This window comes from Xenopus laevis, chromosome 1L, assembly GCF_017654675.1.
Source record: "Xenopus laevis strain J_2021 chromosome 1L, Xenopus_laevis_v10.1, whole genome shotgun sequence".
Classification (NCBI taxonomy): Eukaryota; Metazoa; Chordata; class Amphibia; order Anura; family Pipidae; genus Xenopus; species Xenopus laevis.
This window is the reverse complement of record NC_054371.1, coordinates 193,360,543-193,382,734: the sequence shown is the minus strand read 5'-3', so window position 1 is coordinate 193,382,734 and position 22,192 is coordinate 193,360,543. Positions and strand designations below refer to the sequence as shown.

Here is a 22,192-nt window from a genome sequence, read left to right as displayed (position 1 = left end):
AATAGCTGATTTTTTACAGGTAGAGCATCCACGTACCCCAGTACTGTACTTGTTACCAAAAATGCATAAATCTTTGGTTAAACCACCAGGTCGCCCTATAGTGTCTGGGAATGGATCTATACTTGAACCATTGAGCAAATTTGTAGATTTTTATCTACAAACACTTGTGAAACAAATTCCAGTGTGTCTAAAGGATACAAACCAGTTGTTGATTAAATTACATTCCTTAAAAAATATAGATCAAGACTGGAAATTGTGCAGTATTGATATAGAGAGTTTATATAGTGAATAAAGTACCCCCTTTTGTAAAATATAAGGATATTATAAGTTACCGAGGAGTTTCATGACCATATAAAAACACGAGGCCGAAGGCCGAGTGTTTTTATACAGGTCAGGAAACTCCGAGGTAACTTCTAATATCCTCATATTTTACAACTGGGGGTACTTTATTTATTATAATACACAAGTTTCAGTGAGTCATGTGACAGAAATGACATCAGAACTCACCGTTTATGTTATAAAAACACGAGGCCGAAGGCCGAGTGTTTTTATACAGGTCAGGAAACTCCGAGGTAACTTCTAATATCCTCATATTTTACAACTGGGGGTACTTTATTTATTATAATACACAAGTTTCGGTGAGTCATGTGACAGAAATGACATCAGAACTCACCGTTTATAACTGATCACATCAGAACTCACCGTTTATAAGGATATAATTTACAGGATATTCATGGCTTTTGTGTATTATATAGTGAATAACGTACCCCCTATTGTAAAATTATAAGTTACAGAGGAGTTCCATGACCATATAAAAGCATAAGGCCGAGTGACTTCTAATATCCGAAAATTTTCCAACAAGAAGTACTTTATTTATTATAATACACAAGTTTTAGTGTGTCATGTGACAAAAATGACATCACTACTCACCGTTTATTACTGATGACATCACTAGTCACCGTTTACAAGGATATAATTTACAAGATATTCATGGCTTTTGTGTATTATATACTTCTATACCACAAGAAGAGGGGTTGCACTGTATTGAGGAATGCTTGTTGGAGACCAATTTGTCCAATGGGTTAATCTATTTTTTAATAGATTGTCTAAACATTGTACTAAAGAGGAATTACTTCAGGTTTAAGAATGAATTCTATTTGGCAAAAAGAAGGTACATCGATGGGGCTGCGGTTGCCCCCCAAATTTATTTGTACACTATCTAGAGAAAAAACTGTTTTTAGATCATGAGTACAAAGATCACATAATGCTATACCTGAGATATGTGGATGATATTTTGGTAATCTGGAAGGGAGAATTAGATCTGTTCCATACCATGGTAAATGAAGCCAATACCAGACACCCCACTATTAAGTTCACGACAGAGGTGTCAGAGACCTCCCTAAACTTTCTAGATGTACAGATTACACTGAAAGATGGGGAAATATCCACAAACCTCTATAGAAAAAAGACTGACCGTAATAATCTACTTAATATGACAAGCTTCCACTCCCCTAAATGTGTTAAAGCCATTCCAAAAGGACAATTTTTAAGGGCTAAAAGGATAGCATCGGATGGGTTTAGTTACCAGCTAGCAGCAGAGGAGCTCCTTAAACGATTTAAGGAGAAGGGTTATAACGAAAAGACACTCCGTACAACAGCCCGAGAGGTTGGTAAGATAGAGAGAGATACACTCCTTCATCAAATAAAAAGAGAAAAAAGTAAAGATGGTGTAATGTTTATAAGCAAATATGGTAAACATATATAATAATGGAAAAAACTATTAAAAAATACTGGCCCATCCTAAAAAATTACAAAGATGTGAGCAAATTCTGTAAAGATAAATCCTTATTCTGTTATAAGCGTGGTAAAACAATAAAAGACATACTCAGCCCAGCAGAAAAACAACAGAAACTACAAGAAAGGATCTTCCAAGGCAAAGAAGTGACAGGCACTTACCCATGTTCGCAATGTATATGTTGCGCGTCAGTAATCAAAGGTAATGAAGTCCAACACCCCACAAAAGGAGCCAATATACACCTAAAACACTACACAACGTGCAATACATCATCAGTGGTCTATATGCTAAAATGCCCATGCGGAAAAGTTTATGTGGGACAAACAGCTTGTGCAGTTAAAGAAGGTATCAAAGAACACAAGTGTGACATAAGAAATTTTAAGGTTAATACTTCAAACGATACACCAGTATCTCGTCAATTTGATACAAATAGACACAATGCTACCCAGTTGAAATGGTTAGTGTTAGAAGTAGTGGATACTCTGCAGAGAGGTGGGAATAAGAAACAATTGTTGCTACAGAGAGAAGCACAATGGATAAAAAAGTTACAAAGTTTATTCCCTGTCGGTATGAATGACCAGTGGAGTATAGTGAGCTTCCTGTAATGAATACAATTGAAGTCATGTCGCTAATACCTTTTCTGTTTCCTTAAAGTGAGAAAGAATTGTTGCTGCCTCATGAACGACACATGGGTAAGACACAGGTCTATAGTGGCAGCATAGTTTTCTTCATCATGGGCCAAACAACCCCGCTGATATTATTTGTCATGCTTTGTTCATGACTTTATTGTGTATATGTATGGACTATGGACTCTAGTAGGCAGAATTGCAATACTGGGGACAAGTGTAATTGTTAAAAGCACTTTATGGACACAAAAATTGGAATGAACTTCTGCACAACTACAAGAGGCAAGGCTCCCACAACACTGGACTGCACCTATGGAATTAAGGGGGTGGGGTTAATACACCTTTAATAGATCTGTGTAGATTTGTAATTGTAACACTTGAGAAAGAGCCCAAAGCTCGAAACATGTCGTGTTGACTAAAATGCTGCAGCACAGTTTCTGCATTGGAGTATCTGTTCCGATACCAAGAAGTTTTAAGGTCACGTAGGAGTCAATGGCAGAGTGCCACTGAACCATTTGAAGGTGTCAATAGCCTTCACGTTGTTCGAGTTTTTTTCAGAAGGTTTTGCCCAAAAAGCCGATAATTTTGATAGATTCGAGTTTTTTCCATTCAAGTTTTTTCCCACTGAAAACTCAATTAATTCGAGTTTTCAGGTTGTTAACCCTGAACTCGCTGATTCGAATTTGAATTAGAAACCATTTATGAGTTAATTTGAACATCATAAAATTTGACCTTTGATAAATAACTCCTTTAATTTCTAGTAAACTTAAGGTATGAAGATTAGGGATGGGCGAATTTGACCCGTTTCGTTTTTGCCAAAAATTCGCCGCCTGCAAAATGTCGCCGACGCCCATTAAAGTCTATGGGCGTCAAAAGAAAAAATGTCGTGCGGCGGAGGAAATTTGCCCATCCCTAATGAAGATCCAAATTACAGAAAGATCCATTATCAGGAAAACACCAGCTTTTTTTCCCAAGCATTCTGGATAACAGGTCAAATACCTATACTATGAAAATGGTATCAATCTTTATCCCTGTTTAGTCCATTGAGCAACTGTGTCTTCTATTTGTGTAGTGAATTAACCTCTCTTTTCTTTATACCCAGCTACCTCTTATGGCAGGTGGTACCTCTTGAAGTACCTGGAACTGGATATGAGTATCCTTATGGTAGATTTACTTACCGGCAAATACACTTTCTCTAGATTACATTCCTTCTCCAGCAACTCATAGACATGCTTTGTGATAATCTGTAACAGAGCAGAAATGAATTCAGTCCTCAATTAAATGAAAGATATAAAAATCCATATTAGTTGCAAAACAATTTTATTTTTTGTTTTAAGAATTTGCGATCCAAACTACAGAATCATCCCTCATTCTGCATAACAGTTCCTATACCAGTAAAGAGGAAATAATTGCTCCTCAAGATGCTATAACAGCAAATAAAAGTTTCTCAAAAATATTCTTATATACATTATTTGTCCAACAACACTGCTACATTTACATGTAAAATGCAATAACTGACATTTTTTTTAACTTTTTATTGTTTATTAAAGATGTTACATAACAATGTTTTGCTAAATGCCATCTTACACATGTATGGATGGAAACATCAAGAACGTCTTCTGCATTTTTAGTTTGCTGCATCTGTATTGTATAGAGCAAATAGAACACAGCAGGCGAGAGACACAGTGAAGATGCTTACACTATGGAATAACATAGGAATGGCAGCTCTTGAGTTCACAGATGGCTTGGGTGTGCATGGCTGCCAGTGGCACTGGGACACTAGTGTTTATCCATGATGTGACACAGGACAGAAGCAGCTGAATGAATTCTGAGGTGTTCAGAGACATACTGTCTGCTCAAATCCAGCTAAATGCAGTCAAATTGATTGGGAGGCGTTTCATAATGACCCAAAACATACAGCCAAAGCAGCCCAGGAGTTTATTAAAGCAAAGAAATGGAATATTTTTGAATGGTCAGTCACCTGGTCTGAACCCAATTGAGCTGCATTTCACTTGTTTAAGACTAAACTTCAGGCAGAAAGGCCCACGAACAAACAGCAACTGAAAGCCGCTGCAGTAAAGGCCTGGCAGAGCATTAAAAAGTAGGAAACCCAGAATCTGGTGATGTCCATGAGTTCAGACTCATTGCAAACACAGGGTTTTCAACCAAGTATTAAAAATGAACATTTTATTTTCAGTTTTTCAATTTGTCCAATTACTTATGAGCCCCTGAAATGAAGTGATTGTGTTAAAAAAAAAAAAAGGCTTTAGTTCCTCACATTTTTATACAGTCTTTTTGTTCAACCCACTGAATTAAAGCTGAAAGTCTGCAGTTCAACTGCATCTGAGTTGTTTCATTTAAAATTCATTGTGGTAATGTACAGAACCAAAATTAGAAAAAAGATGTCTCTGTCCAAATATTTTTGGACCTAACTGTACATCCATTCACAGACAACCTACCCCCCCCCCCCCCCCGCACTCCGCTTACAAGGAGAAATTCAGAGATTTTATTTTTTTTGTTGTTGCTAAGCCTAATATATTATTTTGGAGAAAGGCAAAAAATCTGTAACTCATCTATAATTGAAATGCAAGTGAACCAACATCTCTCAGTGATATAAAAGATTAATTTTAATGATAAAATGTTTAATTTGAGTACCTCGGGAAATGCCAAGAAAAGTTAAGGGAGACATTCAGTGGAACCTCACCTATTTCAGTAAATGTCAGCAACTGTGAGGATGGCTTTAATGACTGGAACATATAATATGCTTCCTGTAATGATATCAATAAGCCTTGCAGGGACGTTGGGAGATTATGGTCTTTAGCAAAGCTTGCAAAACTTTCACAAATTACAATGAAAAAAAAATAGTAAGTAAAGTCTGCAAACAAAAGGCAACCTAAAAAATAAAAAAATAGTGGTTCACATTTAAGTTAACTTTTAATATGTTACATAAAGGCCCCATCTAAAACAATTGCTTTGTAATGTTACAAATTATTGTTATTGCTACTTTTTATTACTCATCTTTATATTCAGGCCCTTCCACATTTATATTGGAGTCTCTTATTCAAATCAATGCATGGTGCCAGCAACCAAAGTGCTGAAATGGCAAATTGCCAAAAGTAAGGCACCCTTAAATGATTGTAATCACTTAGTTGATACCCAGGGCCTATGCTCCTGTTAGCAGAAAACTACCCGGCCCTGGGTTCTTCTTAGTGAGCACCATGGAGTGATCCTCTTTTTCTGCTTCTTCTTTCTTAAAAATCCCAGTGCCAGCGCATGCGCAGTAGAGTGAAAAAGTGATCTTTTTTGTTAAAATTAGGGCTTTCACTGAACTGCACCCGTGTTATGAAAGAAAAAGCAGGAAGAGGGCCACTCAGTTGTGAAGAATCCCAGGCCATGGCAGCACCAGCCGTGGTATCGGGAAAGTGAATAGAATCACTGGGGGGGGGTCCCCTATCTCATACATACACACACTATAGTCAGTGTTATCAGGAGTCGCTGAACAAGCATGTATAGCCCATCACCTGCAGTGAATGAATTAATCAGAATTTTTTTCTACTTGTAAAAAAAAAAAAAAAAAAAAAAAAGATATTGGCTTGGTGGATGTGTGAATTTAGAGGAAACAGTCGCCACTCAACTAGGAGAACTGGAAATCATCCAGAAGGAAGGAAGCATTATTATTTATGAAGGAGTAATTTTGCTCCCATAACAGTGACTCAAAGGCAGTACAGGGATGGTAGAGCCCAGCTTGGCATGTTTGGAGGCAAAGTCTGAATACCAGCTCAAACTGAATGAACTACTAGTTTATGAACCTTGAGGGTTGCTGTACCAAGAGCAGCCAGCTCATTAATAAATGTATTCATATCAATGGTATTTTTCAGTCACAACTAGTTTATTAGTTTTATTTGTATTTTAACACTGATGTAACATTTTATAACACACAGTAGGATACTTTACAATATCCCTGCCTTTTCACAGATTCTATATCACTGCTCAGTAACTTCTAATACTATATATTAAAATGTACTTAAAGGGCACCAATCATAACTAAAATTATTTACTAAGTAAATACACTACGTAAAAGTTCAAGAAATCCGATTTTTAAAATATTTAGAATTTTTGTAAAATGTAAATCATCAGCTCACTATACCTTTTGAATGTCTCCCCTTGGATTTCACTGCCTCCTCCTACCTATATCTTCACAGCCAACTGCAGCTCTGAAATCTCGCACATGCTCAGTTGAATTTCCTTGGTTGCCTAGCAAACCTTCTAGACTATTTTCAAATCAGCCAAACTTCTGTGTTAACTGCTGTTCAATAGTGCTGCCTCCTGTTTGGCAGTTAGTGTGTGCCCTTCATTTGCATAATGACATCATCAGCAGGGAACAAGATAGGGAAGACAGATTTATCGAAGGTCGAAGTGAAGTTTCGAGTTGAAAAAATTTCAAATTCGAGCTATTTTTGTGTACTTCGACTAGGGAATAGTCCAAACTTGATTTGAATTTGCAAGAAATTAATTATTTGAATATTGAAATGTATCATGTACTTTTACTTTAAAAATTCGAATTCGACCATTCACCATCTAAAACCTGTCAAATTGCTGTTTCAGCCTATGGGGGACCTCCTAGAGTCAATAGGTGGACTTTGAAAAATGTAGTTTTTTTGGTAAAAACAGAATCGAATTCGATTGAATGCGCTATTCCTTTGATTCGAATACGGCCAAATACGGACCTATTTGATCGAAAACGGACCTATTCGACCCAAAAAAAAATTAGACTTCATTTCGGTTGGTCTTTTTAAATTTGAATTTCAAAGTTTTTTCAATTCGAAATTTTACCCTTGATAAATATGCCCCCTAGTGTAGGAGTTTACTAAAGCTAGGCATTCTGGGTAGAATACTCAGGGTCAGGGCCGGATTTGGATCGATGGCGCCCTCAGGGCGTGTGGTCCCAGCGCCTGTCCGCGACTCGACTGCTCAGTCCTAGCGCCGGCCGCGAGTGCACACACCGGAGCACTGCGCATCCCCAGTGCTCTTCAGCAATCGGCCAGGCAGCATGCCGCCCATACTCGTGAACTCATTTGCATCTTAGTGCCACAGTATGGACTCCATCAGTGAAAGAACCCATTTGACAAAGTAACTATATGTAGTTTAATTAAGTGTGTTTAGGTTGTACTGGTCAGATTATTAATATGTGTTTGATTTTGGCTGCGATAGGTGCCCTTTAATGTACAATTACGCAGCATGTTAAAGTAACTATCTTTAGTTTTATGGCCTGTTTATAAAGAGAGAAATTTTAACACAATTTCAGAAGCATTTCAGAACATAACTGTGTTGCCAGACTTCATTGTTTAGGGAGATAATCCATTGATTTTTACTTTTTTTTTCCTTTTGTTGAAGTTTGTCCTTGATGGTGTTTTGTTTTTCTTCTTTGCTGGAGTCATTTTCTCCTACTATATGTAACGTTTTGTTAAATACAACCATGCCTAAAGGACACAGACAGCTTAGACGTCCTCTAGCTAAGTAGCCTTCAGAGTAACAACAAAGAATCCTAGAGCTTTGAGTGTGAAGGAGCCCAGGGACTTGAAGGAATCTGTTAGTAGGTGGGGAAAGTTACATTCTTGTCCTTAATAAACAGCTACACACAAAAAAAAAAGATTTTCTCTGTACATGGCAAAGTTTAAGACTCTGGCTACAAAGCTTAGATTATTCTCGGAATTTAAGGCAATACGTCTCCAGTGTTATGAACTGTAAACTTGGAAGAGACGTTAAAAACCCAAGCTGTACTAAAAAGAGAAAAGTTTGTTGTGTGTGTATGTGTGTGTGTGTGTGTATATATATATATATATATATATGTATATACAGTATAAATAAAAAGTCCGTAGGGCTGCTGCACACACTAAAAATGGATAATGCCCTGGTGCTAACAGTTATGTTTTATAGACTTTTTCAAAAAATGCTGTTGCACTCTAGGGACTTTTTTTCTAGGGAAAACTTTATTCAGAATCGACGTTTCGACCCTCAACGGGGTTTTTATCAAAATTATATTGATAAAAACCCCTTTGAGGGTCGAAACTTCGATTCTGAATAAAGTTTTGTTATTGTTTAAGTCCCTTAAACTAAAGCAACATTATTTTTTGCAAAACTCTATATATGTAAAACTCTATACATAACATGCTTCTCTTTCATTTATTTGTTAATAAGGAAATAATAAATAAATGCATGTACAGCCAGGAATACATTGCAGGTATGGTAGTACCAAGCTTATATAAATATGCTCCAGTTGTTCTTTTGATCTTTTTTGCCATTTACATTATATATTTAGTATATTTATATTTTTGTTACAGGGCAACCCTTTTGAAATATAAAATAACAAAAGTGGTATAAAGGTGATACCTTTATTGGCTTACTAAGATAATCATAGCAAGCTTTCAGAACATTTTAGTTCCTTTTTCAAGGTATTCAGCTTGAAATAGGAACCAAAATGTTCTGATAGCTTGCTATGACTACCTTAGCCAATAAAGGTATCACCTGATACAACAATTTTAATTTATTTATTTATTTTGTAACCCTATTAAGATATTCAGGGTTGAATTGCTTCTGCACAGTGCTCCCCTGGTTGATGCCCAGGAGATACCGGTAATAGCATTCTCAAATGAGAAGCTGTTCTTCATATACAAAGTTTCTTTCCCCACCCTACTCAAAGCACTAATATTATCTTGGGTATATTCTGTGGTCTGACCCTAACCTAAACAGCAATGTACCTCTCCAAGGGCTTCATAGCGCTTTTGGTTCCATCTGTGTAAATCCTCTCGATAATTGAAGACAAATGGATCTCCAGTCTGGATATGTCTTAGTTGTCCCACTATAAGAAGCAAAAATATAGTTTTGTTTAAGTTTTGGTAACTTATCCTAACATCAGTGAAAAAAACAAAAAAAACCTCAGATGGGGAGGTGAGAGCACATATATGCACATATGGTAGGACTCTCCTGACTTAAAAGGGGAGGTGAGGGATCTTACTTTTCAAGAGATCAAAATTTGCTCCTAACTTCTTGACTAATGCCCCAAAATAGCATTGCTTAAAGGAGAAACAAACCCATTGTAAAAAAAAAAAATCTACCACCTAGATAGACCCCCTCCCCTCCCTCTTCACCCCCAGCCTAGCTGCAATGCACCTAATTTTTTTACTTACCCTTTGGTGCAGATTCAGGGAAAAGAGCTCACGGCAGCCATCTTCCGGGTCTTCGGGTCTCCTTCCGGCGCTTCAGCAATTTGCGTCCATTTCGGCGAATGCGCAGTTGTTGCAGACTGGGAAATTGCTTCAACTGCGCATGCACCGCTCCGCCGGGCTCATTCTTAGATTACGGAAGACCCGGAAGATGGCTACCATGAACTCTGGTCACTAAATCTGCACCGTGGGGTAAATAAAAAGTTAGGGGCATTTGCCCAGAGTAGCAGCTGAGGGGAGGAGAGAGGGGGTCTTTGTGGTGTGGGAGGTAGGGTTTTTATTAATAAGGGGTTTGTTTCTCCTTTAATATATTCCCTCCTGAACATGATTTTAGTGCTTTCCAATTACAACTGGTTCTCAAAATATGTTCAGATGCACGTATGGTTTTTGCCAGACACTAGAAAGGGTCCTATACCTCTATCCTGTTGCCAAATATAGAATAGGTTAAAATTATGGTCATGGAACAAGTTACGGATTGCCACTGTGCATGCTCCATTCATTTGCATATCCATGATCTGATTGGCTGATTTGATCAATGACTAGCAAATCTGTCATGACTAGCAAAAACTGTAATACAGGTGAACATCCCCTGTAAGTCAAATTCAAAGTCTGTTTAGGTAAAGCAAAGGGTAAAAAGCCACTAACCAAACTGCAAAACTGTTAACTGCTTTGTTTTATGGTTTGTAAAAATAAAGTCTAATTTGTACAACATAATTCAAAATTGTAAAAAAAAACTGTTCTTTGATTTGATTCATTTTGTCTGCCTACAAACAACAAACATTTGAGATTGCTCTCACATATAATTCAATGTCCCAATTTTATTCAATAATATGCAATCTAATTTTACAAATGTCTCTACCAGTAAATGTTTCCTGCTGCACTTTCCCAAATTCTGACTTGAGACGTTTCAGTTCAAAATAGCAATAGCTGCTACCAATCATAGTCGTAAAAACGTTATTATTATTATGTAATGTGTTTGCTTTTGTAAATAATTTAGTTGAAGTTCCTAAACATCACTGTTTTGTCAACCTGACTGTCCCATCTCAGCCTGTCAAAGTTTCTAATGCTGCACAAATATGGTAGCCTCCTCATAGACGAGCACAGGGAGTCAGATGGGTAATGTAAAAGCTTTGAGCAAATACTTTATGGCAAAATTATAAGTAGCAAACAAAGCCAATACTATGATAGATCTAAAAATGGTTTCATTTCTGGTGTCAGTATCTCTTTAAAGTAGTGACACCCCTGATTAAAGCCAATTATATCTCAGCTATTATTGCTCCCTCATTTTTTAGCACTTTCTCAAATCCTTCATATAGTATATGAGTGCAATGGATTATGGCACCCAGTGAAACTGAGTGCAAACTAGATTTGGAATTGGTGAATTAAAGGGTCTTTTTTGGACATAGAAAACTGGGAAAGACCAGTGAAGGCGTAAAGGCAGCTATTATTGTTCCATCAATGGCTATAATTCTGATCATTCAGACTGGTGATTGAATATATGACATTAAAGAAAAACACCCTAAGGCAGGGCAGACAGAGCATTAACTCTGCTGCTTTCAACCTGTGTTTTTTTTTCTTCTTTTTTTTGCAGGCAGAGAGAAGAGGGTCCACTCTGTTGCTCAGCTCTGTTTTCTGCACTTTAAAATACCGATTTCGATTGAATGCAGGGACACTCAGCAGAGATCGGGCCAAAAACATGACAGCATTTTAGAGTCAACCTCTGCTCCACCGCGTGTGCTTGCAAGTAAGGGGATGGTGCTGAAATACCCAGCTTGAGAATTAGTCCCTATGCTGGCTTTAGTCTCCTGCCCTTCCTTAAATGCAGAAAATGGAACTGGGAAACAGTGTGGATTTGAACTGGGAACAGTGGAGCCAACTCTCCATGTGACCTTGGCCTATAGACTGAGTCCTCTTAGGCCATTAGTTTGAGTGTAACAAGATCAATCAATAATCAAATGACAACAGATTGTTATCAGAAATTTAGAAGTAAACTAGGAACTTCTATAGGGCTAACATGTTGAGATTCCTCCACCAGAGGAAAAATGCCAGCTGAGAATAACCAAATCTTTTTTTATACTTTTTTTTATTTTTTTTAGATTTGTTTGAAAAAAGGAAGTAGGACTGAAAAAAATGCAAGGTTGATTAACATAACACTCAACATACTATGCACATGGCCTAAAAAAAAAAAAGTGTCAGCCTTTTCAAAACATTACTGCATTCTCTAACTTACATTCATTGAAAGCATAGTTAAATCCTTCCAGTGTATCAGGAAAATCAAGTGGTGGCTCGTCCTTTTTCATCAGTTCATCCAAATCTATTCTTGATAGAAGATCTGAGTGCACAAAAACAAGGATGCAGAATTCATAAAATAAAGTTTAAAATTCTGACAAGCCAAAGGCTCAAACGCATTGTTTAATAACACACTTTCACCTTTCTGTGTCAGTTATAGTGGCAGTGATTCTGCTTAGATAAGAAATGATTCTGGTAAAAAAGTAGCGGATATTAAAGTAGAACCAAACCCTGAACCCAAAATATGAGCTAAAAAATTAGCTAGAAATACTGTATTTTATATAATGAACTTACTGCACCAGCCTAGAGGTTCAGCAGTCCTATAACAGGTCTTGTGTCACATGACAGCCAGCAACTTGCGTATTATAAGAGAGTTCTTATTGGATAAACTCTGTGCTTAGTGATTTCACAAGATACCCTGAAACATGCGTATAATTTAAAAGGTGATTAAAAAAAGGAATTTGGTTCATAAATTGAGTGCATTGTTTTGTTCAAATATACAGTTCACTGAAGAAGTAACCCTTTCTCTCATTTTACTTAACAAATGCTACCCTGAAGTGTTGTTCTCCGATATGTTTTTGTATTCCAAAATAATATCTGTATAAAGCTGGATAAACAAAAATATAACATATGCTGTTTGCAGAGTAAACAAAAACCAGTTTCGCAAAGTGTTTGGGAAATATTTTGGTCCAATCTTCGAAGAAGTTTTGCTTTCAGGATACACAACACACCAAACAACGTCTACAATGTATTGGTTAACATTTCGGTCTCTGTGTGACCAAAGCATTACAAAAGGAGACCGCAACACTGACCAATATATTCTGATCTTTTTTCCCTCATATGTATTATGAGTGCATCTATACAATATTGTAGTAAGACAAAACAGAGGCGCCAAAAGGATAAAAATAGCTAAAAGCACTTAAAAACCCAATGGGTATTTCAGAGGAGGTAGTAGTGGACTTACCTCCTCCAAGCAAACACCAACGAAAGTGGTAATTTTCAATAACAGTTTATTCACAAAACAGTATTGCAACGCGTTTCGCAGGCATTTCCTGCTTCATCAGGCAATATGGAACGGAAGCAAAAACAACAGTGTCTTTGTATAAACACAGAGGCGCCTGGCGTGTTTATACAAAGACACTGTTTTTGCTTCCGTTCCATATTGCCTGATGAAGCAGGAAATGCCTGCGAAACGCGTTGCAATACTGTTTTGTGAATAAACTGTTATTGAAAATTACCACTTTCGTTGGTGTCTGCTTGGAGGAGGTAAGTTCATTACTACCTCCTCTGAATTACCCATTGGGTTTTTAAGTGCTTTTAGCTATTTTTATCCTTTTGGCGCCTCTGTTTTTTCTTACTACTATATCGAGTCCACCCCGAGTGGAGGGGTATCATCCCCTTTTTCTTTTTCTACAGAGAGCGACGTTTTATTCCTGAGTGGGGTCAGGATAATCTCCCCACCTGCCTATACAGTGGTTGCCTATCGGTAACCCTGGTTTGTGAGTATTAATTTGTTTACTCTACCATTACTCCCTGTAAAAACATATTACACTATTGGGGCTCTTGGTGTTCCTTTTTGTCTCCATCTATACAATATTGTTTTGGCACAAATCTACTTGATTGCACCTGGGCATCAGTATGGGTTTATTAATCAAAGGTTGAATTTTAGAGTTTTTAATAACTCGAAGAAACTCACAACTCGAATGGTTTCTAATTGAAGAAAAAACTGAATCAGCGAGTTCTGGGGGTTAACAGCCTGAAAACTCAAATTGATCGAGTTTTTGTTGAATAAAAACTTGAAACATTGAAATTGATTGATTTTTAGGGCAAAATCCTCCGACAAAAACTCCAACATCATGAAGGCTAAACACGTCTTCAAATGGTTCAAGGGACCTCTGCCATTGACTTTTACATGACCTTGACAGGTTTTAGATGGTGTATTTTTGGATTCAAGCTATTTCCAGGGTCGCAGTATAATACATCTCCAAAAATTCAAGTCATTCTTTTAACGTGAAAAATTTATTTTTGACCAAAAAAATAACCTCGAAAACTAGAATTTTCATGGAAAACACAATGTAATCCTTAATAAATCTGCCTGTAAGTGTCAAGTTGCCTCTGTGATTAACACACACATTACTGAAAGGGTTTAGTATACACCTTTCTATTTAATATCGTAAAGCTAGTGGTGTTTTTTTTATACTCAAGCATCAACTAACTTGAAGATGGACTGAAGCATGTTCTTTTAGCACTTTTCATGGGTTTCAGTTCAGAAAAGGCCAATGAATCATCAAAATCCAAACAAGATTACACCCTATTTGTACTGATTAGGTTGAGAAATGTACATCAGAAGACGAAAGCTGCACTTGACCCATTGAACTTACTAAATCCTACTTAGGCGTACAATGGTTGCAGTGATAACTACATTGTGAGCAGATTAGTCTCTGCAGGTTCATCTGATTGACTTCTATCTCGCTACTGCACATTTTTGCAGCCCTGTGTAATTAAATGCATAGCAGATTCCAGGCTAGAAATCATTTCTACAATATAGTTTGCAGAGAATCACAGCATCGTTTCAACACAGGAGTCACCTTGTCTTTGCAGCTTAGTATTTATCTCACGGATTGTGACGAGAAAACGAGCACAAAAGCTTCCAAGGATATTAACACTATTAACTATTGCACTGACTTTTGTTATTTTGTGTTTGTTTTTCCCTAAGTCATTTGTAAATGTAATTTATACTTAAAGCTGGCTGTTTGCATTCTCTGCACACCTTGCTCTGACTCCTGAAATAGTGTTGCAGCCAATAAAGAGATCTGAAGGAGATGTGACTCCTGTTACATTGTTTTCAAGTCTATTTAAGGAATGGATATTGAAAAGTTAAGAATTATACATTCTTTTACCATGCAAAAAAATTGGACCCATTTAAGGGGTAAATTTATCAAAGAGTGAAGTTCCGCCACTAGAGTGAAATTCCGCAGCTCTCCATTTATTTCTATGGGATTTTGAAAGGAGTATTTATCAAGGGGTGAAAGTTCACCCTTTGATAAATATGCCTATAAAAATCCCTTAGAAATGAATGGAGAGTGGCCGAATTTCACTCTAGTGGCGGAACTTCACTATTAACTTCATTCTTTGATAAATATACCCCCTTGTCTCCTGTTTAACCCTTACAATTCTAGAATTTATGGAATTTAATCTTTATGAAACTCTTATGTCACATATCTTTATGTGAGTGTAGTGTATAGAGGGAGTATGATTATGTATGGACGCTGGGTTACTTTTGGAGGGGTTCAACTTGATGACCTTTGGTCTTTTTTCAAGCGAACTTAGCTATGTAACTTTATTCCATAAGTATGCCTTCCAACTAAAAATGTTTTGTTTTATTTGCATAATAAGTGAATTGTAGTAATCCCTATAACTGCCCTAAAAAAGTTCTGTCACTATCTCTATTTCCAACACTCGATACCCTATAACTGCTCATATCCTTACCTCCATCCCTGAGACTATCTCTATCTATCCACTATGCAAATAGGTGTGAGATTGGCATTCCACTGATGGGTGTAAATCTATTCATAAAGGTATTAGTTAGATCTGCAACGCTTTCTTGATGAACTGGAATACCTGCAATTCAGATTATAGACAGAAAGCCTCATGAACTGCAAGCTGATCATGGAAGTTGGGGTGGTTCACCTTCAAGTTACCATTTAGAATGTTATAGAATGGTCAATACTAAGCAACTTTTCAACTGGTCTTCATTATTTATTAATCATCTAAAAACAAATGCGCTATATAAAGCTACAAATATATTATTACTGCTACTTTTGATTACTCATGTTTCTTTTTAGGTCCTCTCCTATTTATTTCCAGTCTCTTATTCAAATCAGTGCATGGTTGCTAGGGTAATTTGGACCCTCACAACCATATTGCTGAAACTGCAATCTCGAGAGCTGTTGAATAAAAAAAATCAACAAATAATAAAAAATGAAAACCAATTGCAAATAGTCTCAGAATAATAAAAGTTAAGTTAAAGGTGAACAACCAATTTAACGCATTATTTACTTATCTGTGGCCATGAGGGACAGTAACTGAAGAAGTTGCATTCCGTAGGTTAGATGCTCAACAATTAACCATAGCAGTAACTTCTGTAAAGAATACAATATACTCTGGGGTGTAGGCAGCCATCTCAGGTCATTTTGCCTGGTCATGTGCTTTCAGAAAGAGCCAGCACTTTAGGATGGAACTGCTTTCTGGCAGGCTGTTCCTCCTACTCAATGTAACTGAATGTGTCTCAGTGGGACCTGAATTTGTACTACTGAGTGCTTTTCTTAGATCTACCAGGCAGCTGTTAACTTGTGTTAGGGAGCTGCTATCTGGTTACCTTCCCATTGTTCTGTTGAGGAGAGAAGGTGATATCACTCCAACTTGCAGTACAGCGGTAAAGAGTGACTGAACTTTATCAGAGCACAAGTAATATGACTAGGGGCAGCGAGAAAACTGACAATATGTCTAGCCCCATGTCAGATTTCAAAAGTCAATATAAAAAAAATCTGTTTGCTCTTTTGAAAAACAGATTTCAGTGCAGAATTCTGCTGTAGCAGCACTATTAATTGATGCATTTTGAAAAAACTTGTTTTCCCATGACAGTATCCCTTTAAAATGTTTGGGGGGGGCCTATCCCTTATTTTATGCAAGGGAAACTACTAGATCAAGGTTTCAGTAGAGGCAAAGCTCCTTTTGAACATTGCTGAAGGTATCTTCTCTGCAGCACAGCCTATAAATACTGATGGTTTTGGTACATGCTTATTTTGGAGGGTAACCAATGGCAGTACGTTTAGCAAGACTTCAAGTAAATGATTTCTAAATTGATTTTGTTTTTCACAATATATGGGCTGAACAAGTTCCTTATTTCAATTAACCCGCCACTCAAGACTTTGATTCTCGGTGCACAGTTATATGCCAGAATACTTGCACTTAATTGTGTTTTTATAGTCATGTACCACTGACTCCTCAGTTACATCTTGCAAAGAACATGTCACAGTACAGTAGTCCAGGGACCTATTTCATTCCAACCAGAATGTAAAAATATGTTCTGAATTTATACAGTAAATGCTTATTTTTAAAACAAATTGCACAGCATGTTTTTTATTAATCTAAATACATTAGCCAATTCATATTATACTTCCATAAAAAGTCCATAGTGTGTTTGTATTATAGCAATTATTCTGCAACCCATTTATCTTATAATAAATTGAAAACTCTAAATGGATATAAAAATATAATAGCTGACCACAACAAAAGCTGTAATTGATGAATGCTCTACTAGAACATTCCCAACTAGTGATGGGCCAATAAATTCGCCCGGCACTAATTCACGTAGAATTCCCGCGTTTCACCGCCGGCGAATAAATTCGTGAATCTCCAGCGAAAATTCGCAGGCGTCAACTTCAGATTTTCACAATTTTTTCGTGAAAACATTTGAATTGCTAGATTTTTCGTGAAAAGGTTAGAATTGCTAATTTTTTCGCGAAAATGTTCGAAGTGCTCGTTTTTTTTGTGAAAATGTTCGAATTGCTCTATTTTTTCATGATTTTCACGATTTTTTTGTGAAAACTGTAGAATTTCACAATTTTTTCGGGAACTTTCCGATTTCTCTTTTTTTTGTGAATTTTTCGATGTTTCGCGAATTTTGTGGGAAATTCACTAATTTTTCGGCAAAGCGAAATGGGAGAGATTCGCCCATCACTACTCCCAACTATTGTTACAGCCTGAAGATTCACTAACATGGAGCTCATCAGCTTCTCCACCAAGACTTTCCATTTCTTCTGGGACCAGCATTGGATACTCTGGAGGAAGAGGACTGTTATATGCATTGTAGATAATAATCTATTTCATCTGTTTACATTCCTTCTGGAATATTTTTGTACAGACTCTGATGAAAATTTATAAAAATATAAAAATTACAAATGTACAAAGGGCTTTTTATGAGTACAGGTATGGGACCTGTTATCCAGAATTCTTGGGACCTGCTGTATTTCAGATAAGGGATCTTTTCATAATTTGGATCTCTATATTTTAAGTCTACTAGAAAATCATGTAAACATTAAATACCCAATAATCTGGTTTTGCTTCCAATAAGGATTAATTATACCTCAGTTTGGATCAAGTAAAAGGTACTGTTTTATTATTACAGAGAAAAAAGGAAATACATTTTAAAAATATGGATTATTTGATGATACTGAAATCTATGGGCGATGGCCTTTCTGTAATTTGGATCTTTCTGGATAACAGGTAACTATGCTTTATTAGTTGCTGTTATCAAGAGTCACTAGGGACAGGCAGCTCAGGATTAGCTTGGGCGAATCTGACCCGTTTCGTTTTGCCAAAAATTCGCCGCCTGAGAAATATCACCAAACCCATTATGGTAGTCAAAATAATTTTGATGTGCGGAAAATTCTTTTTGACGTGCAACGCCATACAAGTCTATGGGCGTCATTTCCACGCCAAAACAAGGCGAAAAAAAATCGCCCATCCCTACTCAGGATTCTTTATACAGAAAGCTTCTACAAGTCCCCATATGAGGGAAGTGTCTTTGAAAGAAGCATAGTTTTAGGACAAGTGGAGCTTAACAGCCTATTGTATCATACTTCGTTTCGCCACAAAAATGCATCTTGTTTTATGCATTCAGACAAGACACTAGCAAGAACTAATCTGGGATACAGGACTCTTTGTCCAGTTTATAGTAGAGGCTTGTGACTTGAGAAACCTGCTGCACTGGCAATAAACCCCGGCCCCCATTTAAAAGAGTGTATCATCTTGAAGTTCACTTTTAGTATGTTATAGAATGGCCAATTCTAAGCAACTTTTCATTTGGTCTTCATAATTTAGACTCCATCTAAAAACAAATGCTCTGTAAGGTTACAGATGTATTGTTATTGCTACTTTTTATTCGGACCCTCTCCTGTTTATATTCCGGTCTCTTATTCAAATCAATGCATGGTTGATAGGGTAATTTGGACTCTAGCAACCAGATTGCTGAACCCGCAAACTGGAGAGCTGCTGAACAAAAACCAATTGCAAATTGTTCATAATATCACTCTCTACATCATACTAAAAGTTCATTCAATGAACAACCCCTTGAACGAATCATTTTGCAAAAACAACTGACAAAGTAAAAAAGGAGATATACATTATATACTTTAATCTGTAAACCTTAGGCATGAACACTTACCTTTTAAGGCAGTTGTCTTCTCCTTCTCCTCTGGAGCTCCACCTTGCTGAATCTGTGCCATATTTAGCCAAACAACTGGTAAGACTATAGCGAAGAAGAAAACGAACATCAGTCTTCACAACCTGGCCTGAAATTAACATAAGAGATTTCTTCTTCTTAATCTTATATCATTAATCCTTACTATCAGCTCAGTTGGTAAAACCAAAAGGCGTCCCTTCTAGTTTTAATTCAATTTGACAGCTTGTCCAAACTCAGTTATAAACTGCTGTAAAATCCTCATTGTAGATCCAGGTTCGGACTGGGGGGCCTGGGGGCCCACCTGGGCTGCTGTCTGAGGGCCCCTAACCCGTGCCCCTGCCGCAAAGCCTCCTCTGAACCCCCGCTGCAGCCACAACCCCCCTTTAGCATGTCCGTGAATGCTTGTGCCTTCTTTTGCATCGACAGGGAGCAGAGAGGGTGGTTGGGGGCAGCAAGGACAGGGAGCAGGTCTGGAGCGGGGTCTACAAGAGCCAGGGCCAAACAGTTTCTTTCCCGGTTTCCAGTCCGACCCTGTTTATGTCTCTTAGGAAGAGGGATGAACTGAATCCACTATTTTAGGATTTGGCCAAATCATGAATCCTTTGACAAAGAGTCGGCCTTTAACCCAAACCGAACCCTAATTTGCATATGTAAATTTGAAGGAAAAGGGGCAAGGGGCAAGGGCCCATGGTTCAAACATTTTTGACTTCCCTGTTTGTGTGACAAAAAGTCACTTGAATTTTTGGATTCAGATTTGGTTCGGCCAGGCACTTGGAATCGGTCATATCTGAATCCTGCTGAAAAAGGCAAATCCTGGCCAAATCCTGAACTGAATCCTGGATTTGTGCATCCCTACTAAGGAAGCTGGCACAGGGTTTGCTTATACAACCTACAATATAAATCAGTAAAGGAAAAAAGAAAGAGATGGGCAACAGAATAGGAAAGCAACATGCTAAAGTAATACATTGAAGGATAAGCACACTGATTTGGATATTGGATTCACTAGATCACATTAAGGTCATTTGTGTACTTTAAGTAAACAAGGTACAATTTTTTTTCCACCCCAACATGGAATTTTTTTTTTTAACACAAAGTTATACTAGATGTAAACTCACAGTAAAATAGATACCATTTGAAGATGTTTAGGTTATTCCCTTCATAATAAAATGATAAATGCTATGGATTCACTCTGCTATATGTTTCCATGGTCCATCTGCTATGTTTTCACTGAAGTCACAATATAAATAATTACAAACAAATATATGTTCTTTGCCATTCACAGCAATCACCCCTTTGCATATACCACTCTACTACATGGATACAACTGAGCTGCTCTGTGTTACAGTTGTGATTGTTCCCACTGTCATGGATCACAGCGGATATCAAGAAGGACTAAGGACAATGACAAGTAGTATGAAGCTTAGTGAGTGAAAATGTGTATAAAGGCATTCCCACATGATTACCTAATATAATGTTACCTAAAGTGATTAGGTGTAAACTATTATTGCAAAGAATGCGGACACTCACATCAGAAGCACTGCATATGGGTGCAGACCATAATAATGAATGTCCAACCACACTCACAGGTCTTGGTCAAAAAGATTAATTTAATGCAAAGCCAACTTTTGGCTGTAAAGGCTGGTGTAACAGCCAAAATGTTGGCTTTGCATTAATTAATGTTTTTGACCATTGCAGATTCCCCTCAAAATATGGGTATCTAACATTATATAATGATAGTACAGGTATGGGACCCATTATCCAGAGTGCTCAGGGCCTGGGGTTTTCTGGATAAGGGATCTTTCTGTAATTTGGATCTTCATACCTTAAATCTATTAGAAAACCATTTAAACATTAAATAAATTAAATTGGTTTGGATCAAGTACAAGCTGCTGTTTAATTTTTAAAGAGAAAAAAGGAAATCATTTAAAAAAAACAATTTGGATTATTCGGATAAAATGGAGTCTATGTGAGACAGCTTTTCCGTAATTATGAGCTTTCTGGATAACGGATCCCATACTTGTAATATATAAGTAATAAATGTGTCATTAAAAACAGTGGAACCTCAATTTTACATCCTCTGATTTTAAGTTTTCCCTCATTTTACATTGTTGTTTTGTGGTCCCACCAATATATTATACATACCACATTTTCCTTTCATTTTCCTGGATTCAAATGTTAAATTTAAAATATTATCAACAGCATATTAATTTTAGAAAATGAATGTGTTTTTTTATAATAAATGTAACAAAAGTGTGGAGAATAGAGAAAGAGACATACATTCGTTCCTAGCAGAAATGCTGCATGTTCAGATGGTGTAAAACATAGAGGATAGTGGGTAGAAGCGACTAATGAAGACTCCTAGCCCCATCCACAAATTCAGAATTTCACAGGAACAATGTACCGGTACTTAAATGTAAAAAAAGAGACATATAAAAGAAAATTTGATAAGACCTAAAAGATTTGTGTGGTTAAGATTGAAAGAGCATCAATAAGACACATTAAAATATGAAGGACCCATTTGTACTCATGAGAAAATTCATATTGCAGGCTTGAAATGGACTGTGATATGTTGATTAAATGCTTTTCTCTTGATTCGGAACAGCCAGAAAAATTAGACCTATGAAAAGCCCTCAGGAGACAGAATACCTTCCTGACAGAGGAGGAGGTTGTGAAAATCAAGGAAATGATTTGTGATGATGGTAAAATAGAATTGGAATGATGGCACTTTAAATTTCGAAACCCACACGTGTCCTTTCAACAAAGTCATGCCTTGTACAAGTTCCTTGTTTCATTCCTAAAATAATATTCATACTAGTTTTACTAGGTTTACTCATTTAAGACCACAGTTGATATATTGCCAAAAACAAATCAGTTGGGAAACAAAAGCAAATATCCAATTGGCTGTTAATAGCAACACCATTAGTGCAATTGAGTATCTATATTAGTAAATCAACCGTACAATATCAAAAAAAATATATATATACATGCCGTAAACTGTTCTGCTGTGTGTATG

At 37.0% G+C, this 22,192-nt stretch overlaps 1 protein-coding gene across 5 annotated transcripts in view; it reads right to left on the bottom strand.

The window, feature by feature from the left end:
* Window positions 1–22,192, bottom strand: part of LOC108717391 (cotranscriptional regulator FAM172A homolog) — a 288,433-nt gene that overhangs the window by 249,978 nt on the left and 16,263 nt on the right. For 3 of the 5 annotated variants that reach the window (XM_041568521.1, XM_018264668.2, XM_041568519.1), the window contains exons 2-5: window positions 19,162–19,245; window positions 11,875–11,976; window positions 9,180–9,280; window positions 3,600–3,665 (exon numbers count right to left, since the gene is read on the bottom strand). In XM_041568521.1, the coding sequence (XP_041424455.1) occupies window positions 3,600–3,665; window positions 9,180–9,280; window positions 11,875–11,976; window positions 19,162–19,245 (353 nt within the window). Of the gene's footprint in view, window positions 1–3,599; window positions 3,666–9,179; window positions 9,281–11,874; window positions 11,977–19,161; window positions 19,289–22,192 lie in introns of all 5 variants that reach the window. The other 2 variants (XM_018264673.2, XM_041568515.1) reach the window with 1 other exon arrangement.